Here is a 16,824-nt window from a genome sequence, read left to right on the forward strand (position 1 = left end):
AGCAACTATTATTACCCGATTTCCGCAAGTTATCATTTGATGATAAAAACATATAAACTTGTGCCTTTAAACTTAAATTCATGTAAATAGTACTCTGAGTTTAAAGAATAGAATCATTTTAACTGCTGCATGTACTTTATTTTCTTGATAAAAATCTGTTTCAAACCATATTGGTGAACATCAGTGTTCTGGAAAGTACAGTTTTATTAGAATGTCTCTTTTCATAAAGCACTGGGCAAATATATTCAGGAAACTTTCCAATTTGTAAGAAAGCAGACACTAGATATTACGCTATTACAGATTTACATATAAAATGCAATTATGTAGGTCATAAATATATGGGACAATGCTATGTTGTGGAATTCGATGAGACGCTGTAAGGTCAAGGCTGTATTCCGAGTTTACTAATTTTTGTGAAAATATGAAGGAAAAAACCCAACAAAACACCAAAGCAAATACTATCTAACCAATGCCTAATGTTATACCAAGTATGTAGACAATAAAATCTTACATTTGCAATCCTATCAATGGACAATTGTAACGAAGATATAAAGTGAGTGGTTATGTTAAGAAAACCAAATTTTCTAAAAATAGATGCACTTGCATGTTGGCTGTGTCGATTCAGTTTTTAAAAAAGGGTTTAGTTCATTCATATACTGACTTTAATTCTTCAGTGTGTTGTCTATAAACAGGCATGGTAAAATTTTATCAGCAACCAAGAAATTAAGACGAACAGTATGATCTGGAAGATTTGTGCATTTTCTGTCATGTACATGGTGCAGGGGTTGTTTCAAACAAGTTTACATCTTTTCAAATGCCATTTTATAATGAACTTTCAGAAGTAAAACGAAGTAAAAAAATCTTGATTAAGAGTAGTTAATTAAGCTGCAGCATTTGTATTATATTGCAATCACAATCCTGTAATCTAGTTACTCAGTTATAATTCATTACAATGTATAGCTTCTGCTGTTCTCATTTTAAGTCATATTGCCAAGATAAACTAAATATGAATATGATACCGTAGTTCTTAAATATGCACCAAATCTGTTTATTATATAAATAGAACTCAAAATATTTTCTACTTGAAAAAAATGTTTTGCTTAAAACCAATGTAAAATGCAAATATGCATACTGGGAAATAGATAGGATAATTCAAATAAGAAAATGAAAACAACAAACACATACACATTTTGCGTGTATCACTTTGCTCCCACTTCTTCCTGTTCTGTCCAAAAGGAAAAGTCACTTCTCCCTAAATATCAAGTCTAGCATGACCCCTGAAACTGATGTAGCTTTATATCCCAATCTTATATAAAATGACTGAAAGAAAGCATGGCAACTGATTTCCTGTTTCCTAGTATTTCACAACTGCTGCAGGTCAGGGGTTCAAATCCCGGTTGAGGCATACCAAAGACTTATAAAAATGGTACTAACAACTGCCTCACTTGGAGCTCAGCATTAAGAGGTTAGTGTTAGGACTGGTCAGCCTGGTTTCAGGATAATGTGACTGGGTGGGACGTCATGCTACATGTCTGCGGCATGATGCCCCACTGCTAGACATCACTATAAACTGCCACAGTGCAGACATTGCAGCAAATTGTTCAAGCTACATTAAAAATCCACATCACAAACACACAAACAAATTTCATAACTGCTGATGCTAGTCACAAACAGAAAGCTAAATATAACCTGTGTTATATTTACAGAGGTTTCTGACACTAAGGGTATTCCTATGTGATGAGCATCCGCTTGAAACATGTAAATAAATCTCGTAAAAGTGAAATATGGTACATAAAGTGCTCATTGAATAGTCAATTTCTGCATTTTAAGTGTTTTCGTCTAAAGTGATGTGATAGTGATGTTTTCACAACTAGCCATCACGAATGCACATCATCATTGACAACTTGTATAGTTATGGGGACGGATTCAAAAGGAATTTTGTACAAAGTAGGAGAAACAATAATTTCCAAGTAAGTTTCTGTTTGCTATGCAATTATACTACAAGTATCTTTTGAGATGCCCCCACTGCTTGCTGTGACAACCAAGCAGTTGACTACACTAATGGAGACACAAGTTACGCCATGGCTATTATTTCTGCATAGGCATTAATGCTGATTCCATATATCTGAACTTTATTTTAATCATGTTTGAATAAACATAACATTTTTCTTTAACAAAATTTCTAAACAAAGATTATTGATTATGCAGTTTCAAGTATGCATCCAGTAAGAACACAAGGCAAAACAAAGTTCCTCACTTAATATTCCAATATCAATCATTGTTTGCTCTTCTTTTTGTGTCCACTCACATGCCTACTTCCATTAGAGCCAATATTCACCTTGAAATCAACAACATGCATCTAAACAGTCTCTGACATGCCGATAAACAATTTCAGAACACTTATTTCTTTCCATTTATCTATTTGCCAAACAAAAAGTATGCATTGGTCTCAAGCAATAATCAAGTAAGCAACACATGATAAACACTGATGGCAGGTGCTACATTTCCTGGCCAGTCATCATTAGAGACAAGTGCTTTTTATTTCCAAACATGTGTCAAAGAAATCGCACAATATTAATAACAACCATCACACAGAGACCTTAAAATCAGCATCAAAACAATCACATGCTGGCTGCTTAGAGTTGAAAATCTCTGTACACATTGTGTTCCCAACCTGTGCATTGCTAGGTTAGGACTTGGCAATCACTGAATCTCATGTTTTCTTCTTACAAAATATAACTTATGTTAAAATTTCAGTATTTATTTCCTATTTGTCAAAACTTGCTTTAGATAATAAATACTGAAAATATCATGTCATGAGAAATGACCATGACATTGACATGAAGGAAATAAGAGACTCACATTATGTTGTGTGAAAAAAAGAAATAAAAGAAGAAAGAACTACAGCAGTTATCTAACTGGATAATGCAATACATATAAACATAAAATACAGGTTCTGATATATTTAGTGTTGCAAGCTTGCAGAGACTAAACAGGCATAACAAAATGCATTATTAGCTGAACACACTCACTCCCTCCAAGTACTTTGCAAACTTGAGTTTACCTTGGACACTGGGCAAGTGAATTTTTAAAGCCCCAATTACAATTATATTATGATGTATCATGATTCTTTGCTTTCTTTATGATGATAATAATATCAAAAAAAAGATATCATCATTATGTATGCTTTTCCATGAACATTTGTGTTTATAATGCTGTTCATATTATCCTGTTTCATGTGAAGCTTGCAATAAAAAACCATACATGCAGCTGAATTTTTTCTTCTTCTTGTTTTTATCACTTACTGTTTCAATTCTGACAACATCAGCATGTAATTCTTAAACTGGAATATCAGAAAGTCTGCCTTTACTCTGTGTGTGTGCATGTGTGTGTGTGTGTGTGTGTGTGTGTGTATGGAAAATTCAGATCCATGTTCACTAATGCCATCAGTACAAAGGGGGGGGGGTCTAATCATATTACTTTAGCAATTCCCAAAAATTATGATACATTAAAGATTAAACAACTGACATTGTTGAATCAATATAATAAAAGCTATTAAAACAAATCTACAAAAAGGTTTTAAAAGAAATGTCGATGAGTATGGATAAGGGATGGGGAAATACTAATAATACAGACAAATGATTAAATGTTTATAAAGCATAACATCACTGAAGGTGTGAGAGCGCTTTAAGTACCCAAAAGTCTCTGTCTGATACAAAATTTGCATGTGAAATTATGTTTATAAATATGGCAGCATTTAAGATTGGTGGTGAACAGTATATCAAAAGAAATTTATTATACAAAAAGTTTGGTTTTAACACTGAGCAAATAAATACATAATGCTTTCTTAAATACTTTATCACTGAAGATATTGTGAAGCAGAATCCCTCCTCTTATGTCCCACACCATCGTTTTCCAAACAGTTATGGAAAATATGCACAAAGTGAGCTTTCTATTCTTTCCTGATTTTCCCGAAAATAAACATGGTTTAATGATCGGAACTTTTATACTCGATATTATAGCTTTGAATCTATTACATGCAACTCCAAGATTAAAAGTAGGAACCCTCTGAGCATGATATGGAATAGTTTACAAGGTTGATATTTTGTCCGTTCTTTGTCTGAATCTGGCTGTCTCCAAATCAATGTGACATCAACAGGTTTCTGGTCTTTGTTCTCAGTGTCAGTATAAATATGTTGAGAATTAAGTATCCTTTTGTGTTTTTTAAAGCAAACATTGCATGACTTTCACTTAATATTTTTTTTGTAAAACAACATTGTTAATGGGTTTATTTTTTATATAATATGATTACTGAAACTCAACTGTCATGGTCTTGTCGGTTGCAAGATTTGTGTAATCATGTGACTAGCAATGCAAATGACTATTACCAGTTCAAATTTCATTAATCCTGTAGGTTTTATTTCATCCGTCATCAGATTAAAGATAGAACACAATTTTGGGGAAAATAAATTATCTTCCTATTGATTTCATGCAGGTATGAACCAAAGTAAGGCAATATAAATTTGCTAGGCCTCCTATTAAGAGGCTACCATTTGGAGGAAATTCCCAACTTTTCCTATGGCAACTGGCTCAAACCCCTCACCCCAACATCAATATCAAAATATCTCAAACTGGGTGGGAAAGGTCAGAGAAAACTAACTAAGCTCAAATGTACAAGGCCATGTTAGCAATGGTGATAAGGTTACAAAATTACCAAAGTTGGCCAATGTGGGTATATGAGAAAGCTTGCCAGTAGCTTCTCGTGGGTCAGTGGTTCTTTCTGGGGATTTCCCATGTTCTTCCTCCACCATTAATAATGTATAGCCTATCATGTGCTGAAAAATGGCGTTTAACCCCACAATATGAACCTGAAACTTTGATTACTAGTTCCCATGTCAACCGACATCGGAACACAATATACAAGCCCATTATTTGGGTAATAAGACATAGCACTAAAACAAAAATAACATGTGCTATGTCTTACATTGTAGAACTAGCATCAAAGTAGATATTACAGTAGTATAGTCACTTGCAATTGAAGTATGCTTCTTTAAAGAGACCAAGAAAAACACAATGCTGATGAATGTAATTATCTTTGTTTCACTAAACTTAACCATCCTTTAACCAACTCTGGCATTCCTTCAACCAACTGAAATATATGTCAATTGAACTTGAAAACACATTCATTTGCTTGCATCAAAATTGATTCTATCAGGAATAACATACATCAAAGTAGAATCTGACTAAAGCAATCAGACTTTAATCTGTGCAAAAGTGTCAATAAGGGTTGCCAAGTGTGTGAGATATTCCTCAAAATTTTGCCTCTAGTTATGCTCTTAGTTGACTGGGGAACACGCTACACAATGCCATTTATTTGGCCTAAACAACATAATTAGTGTGAACATTTTATGTATACTGATAGTATAACTAAAGTGACCAGATTCTAAGCACAAGGGCAAGTATCGTTGCTTAAAATTTACTTGTTATCCATCTACTATATAATAACTACAAGGGAGGATACTTCTCTCCTTGCTCGTGCAACCTATTTAAGAATAAACGCTGATATTTCAAGCTACGCTTTGCGTTGCTTAACAAATTGGTACCAATATTTAGCACAGGCATTTGACTGTGTATCTCTAGCAAAAGTCTGACTTAATATCATGTCTTTAAGGAATGCCAAATCATTTTCCCACAGTACCATTAGACATGGTCCTGATAGCGCCCGCTTAATATGCAAGAACAATGCCCTGAATGGAATACTACCTTCTCACTGACCAACTGAAAATAAGTATAAATAAATAAAGGTTGTCATTTTCCTTTAACCAATGCGAGGACAGTATTCCATTCAGCGCTTTGTTCTTGCATAATAAGCAGGCGCGATCAGGACCATGCCAAACGGTACCGTGGGAAAATGATTTGGCATTCCTTAAAGATATGATATTAAGTCAAACTTTTGATAGGGTTACACAGTCGAATGCCTGAGACAAATATCAGTACCAAATGTATTAATCTACGCAAAGCATAGCTTGAAATATCAGCGTTTATTCTTAAATAGGTCGCGCGAGCAAGGAGAGAAGTGTCATCCCTTGTAGTTATTATATAGTACATGTATGACAGGTCAATTTTAAGCAACGATACCAGTCCCTGTGATTCTAAGCTGACAACTATATCAGATAATCTTGAAATATGACCTTCATTTCCCTTGCAAAGTACATGACACTGAGTATTAAGTCAGTACAACACTGACCGTCTACCAGTGTTACATCCTCACCTCAGATTCCACAACTTCATCGTACGATGGTGGCAAGGAAGGCCCATACACCGGACCCTGAGTGTTTTTTGGGTGGATATCTTTCATTTCTATATCTATATCGTCCAAAGTATCGAATGAAGTTACAGGATGGTCGTTTGTAAGGATAGCAACAGCATCATTGACGTCATTTTTTGCTGCTCGAAGCGCCTTTCTCACATCGAGTTCACTCGGAAAACCCATGCTTAATAAGTATTGCACATGGTCTTCATCAATCTCCATGTCTGAAAATCAATATATTGTTCTTGAAATTAACTCCAAGCTATGCCATAATTGAAACTATATTTTAAAAAAGTCAGGAAATTGCACATATTCTCTTGTTGGTCAATATAAGTAGTGAAAGTTGAGCATGTTCCGCCATTTTGACCTATTTAAAGGGAAGAGTTTCCAAGGACAGATAACTCCGTATTAACGTGCACAAAATCTCGTGAAGAAAAAAAACAAACTATATATATATATATATATATATATATATATATATATATATATATATATATATATATATATATATATAGTGAAATTCAAAATCAAACGAATCTCATAATAATAAATAAAAGGCTGTGGTTATGCCTTTGAGGTATTTGCGGAAAATATTTCGAGGTTAACATTTGATCGTACACAGATATGAAAGGATTTCTGGATTGTAAATTGTAGTCAGGTTTATTCTCATGATTCGAATATTTTATAAGGATTCTTTGTGTGAGTAAAATTTACAACAGAATGTGCCAGCATTGAAGTTGCCTCGAAGTCTTACGTGTGAACTACGATTCCCTTTTCACTAGTTATGATACAGATTTAACCGTTCTCAGCGTTCTTGCAATGCTTGCTTGTTTAGGGACTTCTTATTGTTGACATAGGTCTTTCAAAATCGTTAATTGTTTACATAGATACCTCTACTTAATGTCATTTTCTTATAAAAATAAATAGGGAACTGTCATACTTACAAATTTCACAATCACTTCAATTTTTCGTTAACTGTAATTTTACTCGGATTCAAGCGTGTACACACATATTCCTTATGATCTGAAAAATTGTGTTATATCAATCACGGAATTAAAATTTCATAACATGTGTATTATGCCAGAACTTTTATGTACAAATACTTTTCGCGAAAACAAGTACTTATGCAAAAGACAGTTAACAAACCAGTTTCAATTAGTACGGTCAAATATTATATTTATGGTGGAGATGATGGACATAGGTTGATATTGAATGAAAGCGAAAACTTTCAAAGAAGTTTCATCTTTAGTGTATTAAAATCTACCACGTGCCTAACGGAACATGACTAGTGTGTCGAAGGTCAAAACCGAGTATTCTTTAAATGTTCTTAAAATATGTTGCTTTAACTCAAACGATAACAAGATAATTTGATTTCAGCCCATGAAATTAGAAAATCATTATATATCTCTACTTCCATTTGTTCATGTGTCTGCTTATTGACGGATCTTTTTGGTTCTGAAAGAATGATAAAGATGGTTGAAATTTAAATGTTTTACTTGATGAAAAAAAGGGGAAAAGTCACTGTAACGTCGCCCTCAGAGTAAGAGGGGTGGTTAATTGGGTTTGGCTGGCGTTATCCAGAGGATGACTTCCCTCGATATTATAGTCCGGCGGGAGCGAAAGCAGAATGTAATTTCAACAGAGAACTGAGCGATAATACTGGGAGGAAGTAAACTAATACGAGCCCCCTTTTGACAAGAAAACAACAAATTTAATCAGAACAAATTAATACCGGCAATTCCAATTCAAGTTAGATTATATAAGTATAATTTAACGGGTGTGTCCAATTTGGATTTATTTCATCATCATAACGAGAGGTGAAAAGAGCGCAATGTCCACGATTGACTGCGTCACCTTCCTGTCTGACCGTATATCAACGTCTCCTAATTCATCCTTTCTAAGCTCTATGTTCTGCCCCTTCGTGGACTTCCTGGTCCTTTATTCTGACCTCGTCCTTCTTTCTTTCTTTTCTCCGTACTCTTGTCTTCGGACTGTCTCGTCTTTCTCTCAGAAAGCTGTTCCTTAAAGGATAGATATACCCCATAATTCTATATACGCACTATTTAGAGGTACATACAATTCACTTACGTTGTTCAGAGTAAGTTGCTATCCATACACCGCGCAAATTCTGACTTAGTACGGTAGGGCATTTACCTCGCTTCCAATGGCAAGTCTACCAAATATTACCGTATTATTTACATATGCTACTACATGTTCGATTACTATTGCTTGAAATTCATAAGAAATGTAACTCACGGCATTCTTTAACTACAAGATTATCCAAGCATTACAAAATGAGATATAATTAGATAATTATTGTTAACTCACGATGATCTGTATCGTCCTAACAACAAAGGAAGTTATTTCAAATAACTATATGAAATCCTACACATGTGAACATTTGGGTCGCATGCAATCAATTCTACCAATGAACTAATAAACGTATAATTAAAAGGTAAATGACATAACAATTCAAGCAACAACGCTTTCCATGAAATTGAATAAAATAAATTGCATAATAACTCTAGCATCAACACATTCCATGAAATTGAATAAAATAAATAACATATCAACTCTAGCATTAACACATTTCCATGAATTGAATAAACGATACATAATATGGAAACCTAGTCATAGCAAACACATTTACATAAAACAAACAATCAAATAATATAATATTACGTGAAACTAATATTGCATACCTTGTCGCTGTTTTTTTCTTCTCTTTTTTTTTCTTTCTTCAGGACTTGTGCGTGCTAGCACTAAACATACCTTTCTTTTTACACGACGACCACCTGGTCCCTTTCTTGTTTCACGAGGAAAGCACTAATGTTTTTATGCTTCCCACGGAGTAAACTAAGTTTCCTCTTCTAGGAAATTTTCAGACTAAGGAATTTCGACTAGGGTCGTCACTCTAAAGTCAGATTGCTCTAAAGTGTACACCCTAAATTATTTTACCCAATAGCAGACGGTGATCCCTAATCTTTCCCAAGGAAATAATTCCTTTCATCACATTTAGACAGCTTAGAATCTGTGAATGACAGTGCGTGACAATTTCCCTTTGAAAATAAGATAAGTTGACATCGGTTCCTACCAAGCGGTTAGGGTTGTAAGCTCAAATGTTTACTTTCTAAGGACCGTTTTAAGATACCCCGGTCAATTTCACTGGGTGGGAATTCTGTCCCTTTGAAGTTTACACTGACCTGGGGGGGGGGGGGGTGAACGAAGAAATGTCGAAGTGACTCTTCACAAAGACTTTTCAGGCTTAAATGCGGTAAGATTTTAATGCTCAATGCATTCAACTTTAAAATATTCCGTAATTCAAAATTCGACACTTCACATAAGCCCCTCTTTAAGAGTAAAATCAGGGATTTCGGTCTCCGAATTTTGAAGCTCTATTTCCAGTTATTGTTTACACGTCCTGAAGTGACCCCTTCATCTCAGAATCAATTAGTCTACTCAGACAATCTGCTCCTACATTGGCGCTTCCCTTAATGTAACGCAATTGAACTTGATATTGCTGAAGAAATAATGTCCATCTCATTAAACGTCCATTTGTCAATTTAGCTTGGGCCAAATAAGCAAGTGGTTGGTGGTCAGTTTCCAGAATAAACTTTCGCCCATACAGATAGAGCAGGAATTTAGAGATTCCAAAGATAATAGCTAGGCAGAATAATTACGCTCTGCTGGCAATAACTTTCTGCTACCATAAACAACCGGAAATAAGTTTCCATCGTGTTCCTGCAGTAAAACTGCACCAAGACCCCTGTCTGAAGCGTCAGTACGTAAGACAAAGTCCTTTGTCACGTCCGGTAGTCTCACTACGGCGTCTGACGTCAACATATCCTTCAACATTTGGAATGCTCTCTCACAAGCGTCTGTCCAAATAACCTTCGTCGGAGCCTTCTTCCGTGTCAAGTCAGTCAACGGGCTAGCAATAGCGCTGAAGTTTGCGACATACCTACGATAATAATCTGCAAGTCCTAAAGAAGATCGCACTTCTGTCTCCATAGTCGGACGTGCGGTGCTCCGAAGTTGATCGACTTTTTACTGTTTGGTGTTAATGTATCTTCACTGAGCGTGTGTCCTAGATGTGTCAGTCTCCGAAATCCGATGTGACATTTAGACGGTCGGGTAGTGATCCCTGTCTAAGTCGTTCCAGAACTTTTCTCAGTAAGACCATGTGTTATTCCCAAGTAGGTGTCACCAATAATAAATCGTCCATGAAATTTGAAACTCCGGTCCGTCTTAAAGGTTCTAGCAGTTTCCTCATCATTCGGGTGAAAATGCTGGGTGCATTCTGGACCTCGAACGGCATGACTACTCATTGGTATGTCCCATCTGGGGTTGCAAAGGCAAGTCTTGGACGGTCTTCCATACGAGCTGGAATTTGCCAATATCCCTTGGACAAGTCTATTTTAGAGAAATATTTGGCGTTGGTTACTCCGGCGAATATGGACTTGTCGACACAAAAGCGGTGATCACCATACTTCTTCTATACCAAAACAACCAGTGAACCATATGCAGATTCAGTTGGTTCAATGACCCTTAAGTCAAGCACAGTTCTAATTTCGTCCCATACAGTTTCTAACTTCGCATGAGGTAGTGGATAGGGTTTCAGTTTCACAGGCGTTTCATCCAGCAGCTTCAAACTGAACTCTTCCAAATCCGTCATGCCTAGTCTTCCTGTCAAGACGCTTGAGTAGTCGTGGAGTATCTCCTCCACCTCTTCACGTTGTTCTGACGTTAACGTTACCTCAAGGACGACGTCGAAGTAGGTTTCAACCCTCGTCAAAGGACAACTAGGAAGTACTTCAGCCACTCCTCTGTTGTCGTCGGGTTCTTCAGTCACAACTGTAGCAACCACGAACTCGGTGTCTCCCTTTCACGATAGCTTTTAAGAAGATTAACGTGGTACAACTTCTCTTTATCTCATACCCGGACACGATAATTCTGTCCACACTTCTTTTCCGTTACAACGAACGATCCCCTCCAGGATACTTGGAGTTTGTTGTCCTCCAATGGTAACAACAACAACACCTTGTCACCCACTTCAAACTTCCGTTCCTTCACCTTCTTGCTGTAGTACTTGGCTTGACGTCCCCGTGCGTTACAGATATTCTTCTGGGCCAAGTTGCGAACTTCCTCCAGTTTGTTACAGAGATCAACAACATACTGATACCTTTATCGTACTTCTTCGGATGCCTTTTCATTCGTCCACAGCTGTTTCAATACAGCCATGGGTCCTCTCACTGTCCTCCCATAAACTAGTTCGAAAGCTTGGGGGTACTTCATGGTACCCGAAAAGTATCGCGGGAAGGTATCGATCCCAGTCCTTGGGTCGACCTTCGCACAAGTTCTTCAGAGCTTGCTTCAACGTCCCATTAAAACGCCCTACTAGACCATTGCACTCTGGGTGATACGGGGTAGTAGTCAGGTGCCTAATGGAAAGTAACCGGTTCATTTCTTCCATCACCTGGCTAACAAACTGCGTCCCTTGGTCAGTTAGTATCTCTTCAGGAACACCAACTCTGGACCAAACTCCTAACAAAGCCTCGGCCACCGTAACTGAATCAATGTTCTTCAACATCACGGCCTCCGGGTATTGGGTAGTATAATCGACAATCGTTAACACCTAACGATTACCACTTTCCGACTCAGGCTTTATCGGACTTATCAAGACCATCGCCACCCTCGAGAAAGGTTTATCAATCAAAGGGGTGGTTCCTAGTGGTACTGGGCGATGTGAGGTCTTAGGTGCCACCCGCTGACACCTGTCACACGACAGACAAAACCTCCTCACATCACCATACACACCTGGCCAACAGAATTCCCTCACTAACCTATCTCTCGTCTTTTCCACGACTATGTGACTGCCACGTAAACTCTCATGTGCTAGCCTAAGCACTTCTTCTCTCTTGGATCGAGGTACAATCACTTACTTATACCTCTCGGATCCCTTCCGGGCGTATCGATACAAGATACCCCGTTTCAGCACGAACTCTACCTCACCGTCTGGCAAGTTCCGTACGGACTCCTCCTTTGCATACCCGGGTATCCTCTTAAGGGTAGAATCTTCCTCCTGAAGTCTCCTTAATTCACCAGGTAGAAAATTATCTATGGGCGAAGTTGATGGGTTTAGTCGTTTAGAAAAACCTTCAGTAAAATACTTTGATTGCAAATAATTTTAGTATCAGTTTGTAAAATTTTATTCTGGATTAATGGTAACATATTCGGCATTTAATTCCAAACTGCGGAAATTACATAATTGTGTGAAGTTGATTGACTATGGCGCACATTATATTTACGTGTATTTTATTTTGTATCTGGACCTGCGGCCTAATTTACTGAACAAAGTACATTATTATTATTATTATTATTATTATTATTATTATTATGTTTTTCATTACCCTAGTTGCAAGCTATTTGAAAATTTACGAAATTGTAGATGTTGGAGAACTCTAAATACTGTTCAAAAATGAAAGACGGATTATATTTATCACAATACACTGCTTACAATGGACTTATATAATTGGCGATGTCACTGTATTAATAGTGTGAATAGGAATATCACACTGTCACCTTTTGTTTTATTGACCTTTGACCTTGAAGCCTACAAATTGATAAGGTTTTGCATCTACTCAAGAACCAACCCACCTTTTGAGGTTTCATTAAAAAAAAATACAAACGAAACACTGATCGTTGGTATCACTACAATATCACATTTGATCAGAGGAATAATTAAAATTTGTTTTATAATTGTCAACAATAATATGTCTTGGTCAGAAACATGCACATTACAAACATTTCTCACAGAACAAGAGGACCAAGTGGTTCTGATATTGTTCGTCTTGCTTATGTCATTTAACAATTAACCAATTCACCAAGCACACGCATGTAAAAATAGAACCTGGGTAAACTATTTCGCAAACTTGTATCATGTTGATTGATCTATTTTGCTATATCCTGATAAAAGTTAGTTTTAAAGATAATTTCGTATTTGAGAAGCACAGTTTCTTGCTTATAATCGAATGCATACAAGATCTTGATGGTATGAACTCATTTGTTGAGTTTTATAGGAACTGTAATACAATATAGACTCTAGATCGGTAACAAGATTAGCCAATCAGATACAAGGTATTTCATTATTATGTACCGATCTCACTAATGAAATAGAAAAGCAAACTTCGACTGGAATTTGGTAAATAGAGTGCTAACAAGCTCAACCAATCAAATGCAAAACTACCTAAATAATATTTTGAATCGTGCTCCTAAGTAAACTCTTCCAGCGCCTTGACAATGTAAAACTGTTTATCAAGTTTGATCGAAGTCGGATAAGAAATAATATTGCAAGATTGCTATTGCTGACAAACTCAGCCAATCCGATGTAAGATCACATCAAATAATGTTTTTACCAAGTTTGCTTAAATTCCGTTGTAAAATATTATAAATATTTCATAATTATCTACATATATCTCGGTAGTAATAAAAATTATCTACATCTTGACGATACTAGGCTATTTATCAGGTTGTATTAAACTCGGATCATAAATATTATGTCGCAAGAGGTGGAAAGTAGTCAGTCATATGCAAGGTCGCCTCACCAATATGCACAGAACTTACATATTGGGAAATTTGCTATGATCTTGACGATTTAAGCATTCATTCAAAATTTAGTGAAACTCGGATCACAATTACATCATCGATATTGTGTCTCGCTCAGTATTGAATCCATGCAAGATCCTAATAAGCCCATATTTCGAGCTAGATCAAACTCGAATCAGAAATATGGCTTCAAGAATAGCAATAACTCCTTCAATCAGATTCAAGATCACCCTATGAATATGCATGCATCTCACTCATTATCAAACTGGTCCAAGATTTTGATATAGGGATATATTCCAAGTCAGTTAAAATCAGATCAGAAATATGGCTTCCATGGAGATATCAAACTCAGCCAATCAGATTGAAGGTCACCTGATTAGTACGAGTGACTCTGGCTCACTATCGAAGATCTTAAATATATAAACACATATTCCAAGTTTCGTCAAAATAGAACCATGAATAAGGCTGCCAGCATGGTAACAACGTTAGCCAATCATACGTAGGATTGCTTCATAAGTATGCATTTATTTCTCTCATTATTGAATCCATTCAAGATTAGGAAATAGAGACATCACAGGAGCAACAAGCTCAGTCAATAAAATCCAGGGTCATATAATTAGCACGCGTGAATTTCGCTTATTATGGAACTGGTCCAATAATTTTAAGATACGAGTTCCAAGTTTTATCAAATCGGATCAGAAATGTATTTCCTACATGAACCTATCAGCTTCAATGTCACCTCATTAATATGCATGAATCCAGCTTATTATCAAACTCGTCTCGGATTTTGATGACACAAAACTATATTCCAAAATCTGACTGAAATTGGAGATTTAAAAAAAATAGTGACTCCAGACTGATAACAAGTTCGTGTTTTGATACAAGGCCATGTTAACCGTCAGCGTCCGCTTGCATGTTCATCCATGCCCCAGATTACCCTTGATGTTAACTTTCTTACCTTCTTGTTATTTCAGTATTACTTCATCCGACCCTATTCGGGTTTGAAAAATTACTTTAATTTTCATTTCCTACACCGATGTGAAAAAAATAATTCATTGTTGTCGTTGTTTTGTTTGTTTGTTATTGTTGTTGCTTTTTTAAAAAAAAATATAAACTGTTTATGCATTTACGTCTCTTTTGATTTAATTATAGCAAATTTACTTTTCTCTGTCTTACTGGGAATTTGAACCCTTTGAATTATATCATTTCTATTTAACGTCATTGCAATATATGCTTACTGATTAAAACTTCATTATTATTCATTAGAATATTTTGTTTATTATTGTTTGTTTTTAATCAATCATTTCAGACAATAATTACTCTAATATTTATGAAAGTCGGACTTTTCGGACAAAGATATATCACACTCTTTATAGAAAGTGATGTTCTCTGGTTTTTGTTGGATAAGAAGAAGATTATGACGACGATGGTGTGCACCACATATAACTCTCGATCGATCGATCGATTAAATCGAACCGATAGGAGTGAGTTCTGTTATGTATGTGCGTATATTATTAATCCTGATGTCATTTAAAGTTCAATTTCATGAATATTATGTTATTTGGAGCAAAATAATTAATTAAGTATTTGCCTTGAACCATTGCCGTATTTATTTTGCAAATATGACGGAATTACCGTGGTACCTGGGTAAACTTTAATAATTCCAAAAGTGAAGAGAGCTATCTGTAAATATGCGTATAACAATTTTTCTCTAGTGATTAAAATTGACTGTGTATCACTAATGTTATGGCAAACCAATAGGCAGATATTCACTAGCGGTCCATCAGGTGGTTGTATTTGTTAATTTATTTTCTTTCTTTCTTCGTTTCTTCAGCCTGGTCTATCCATTAACACTAACAGAAACGTCGTACTAACTTCTACCTTTCTTACTTGACATAGTTCATGCGATTTACAAATAACATGATCTCGAGTGATTGCAATCACTTATTCTCATCACACGTTAATATTTCTCTCAAAGAACTGCATACATACTGTGTTCACTATTGACTTGCAGCAGTACAAAAACAGCAACATTTGTACCGATTTGTTCTGTATGTAGAATATAATGACAATTTCAGTATTTATTCTAACTTGTTGATTGATTTACTAATTAATTGATTGATTGATTGGTACGCACCAACACTCAAGGGTTGTATTGTGCCGAGGGTACTAGAGTAAAGAGTTTTGTAGAACGAGTGGAACGGACATCCAGTATGTATGAGCACTTTTCAATATTTTTTCATTTCTTTAAACAAATACAATAATCACAATTTTTAATTTTTTCTCTTTTCTTTAGCAAACCAAAACATGTTTAAATACAAAAATCATACAGCTAAGGACAGACAATATACTGAAATTAACGTGTCTCGTACGTGTCCAAGGAAATCCATACATCTAATTTGCGACTATAATTTTGTACTTTATGAAAAATATCATCAAGGAAACAAGATGAAAGCTCGTGAAATGTTTGCATTATGACATAGCTACAAGTCTGTGTAAAAGTAGATTAACATATTTCCTTTCTCCCAACTAAAAATCTTGATGAGAATGATAATGCAGCAAATGCAACGACTATTCCTTTTACGTTATGATTGCGAAGTAAAATGGTTTGAACAAAATAAATGTAAATAATGTAAAGTTAGTGGTATCTATAGTTAAGTTTTTTAATTGACATGGACAACACGTAGAATGATCATGATGATTTAGAATGATCACGAACATGCTTATATAATTTAGAGTGATCACGAACATGTTTATATGCTGTAGAGTGATCAACAACCTGTTTATATGCTTTAAAGTGATAATCAACCTGTTTATATGATTTCGAGTGATCACCAATATGCTTATATAATTTAGAGTGATCACCAACATGTTTATATGATTTAAAGTGATTACCAGTATGTTTATAT

The 16,824-nt window shown here is 35.7% G+C and overlaps 1 protein-coding gene across 5 annotated transcripts in view; it reads right to left on the reverse strand.

Moving 5' to 3' along the window:
* The window catches only part of LOC149806871 (ubiquitin carboxyl-terminal hydrolase 24-like), a 311,591-nt gene extending 304,920 nt beyond the window's left edge, over positions 1–6,671 (reverse strand). For all 5 annotated transcript variants that reach the window (XM_089959015.1, XM_089959005.1, XM_089958996.1 and 2 more), the window contains exon 1: positions 6,272–6,671. In XM_089959015.1, the coding sequence (XP_089815141.1) occupies positions 6,272–6,532 (261 nt within the window). In that variant the 5' untranslated portion in view covers positions 6,533–6,671. The remainder of the gene's footprint in view (positions 1–6,271) is intronic.
* Positions 6,672–16,824: the final 10,153 nt, after the last annotated feature.

The sequence above is a fragment of the Sinohyriopsis cumingii genome, chromosome 1, assembly GCF_028554795.1.
Source record: "Sinohyriopsis cumingii isolate HCF-2022 chromosome 1, ASM2855479v2, whole genome shotgun sequence".
Taxonomy (NCBI): domain Eukaryota; kingdom Metazoa; phylum Mollusca; class Bivalvia; order Unionida; family Unionidae; genus Sinohyriopsis; species Sinohyriopsis cumingii.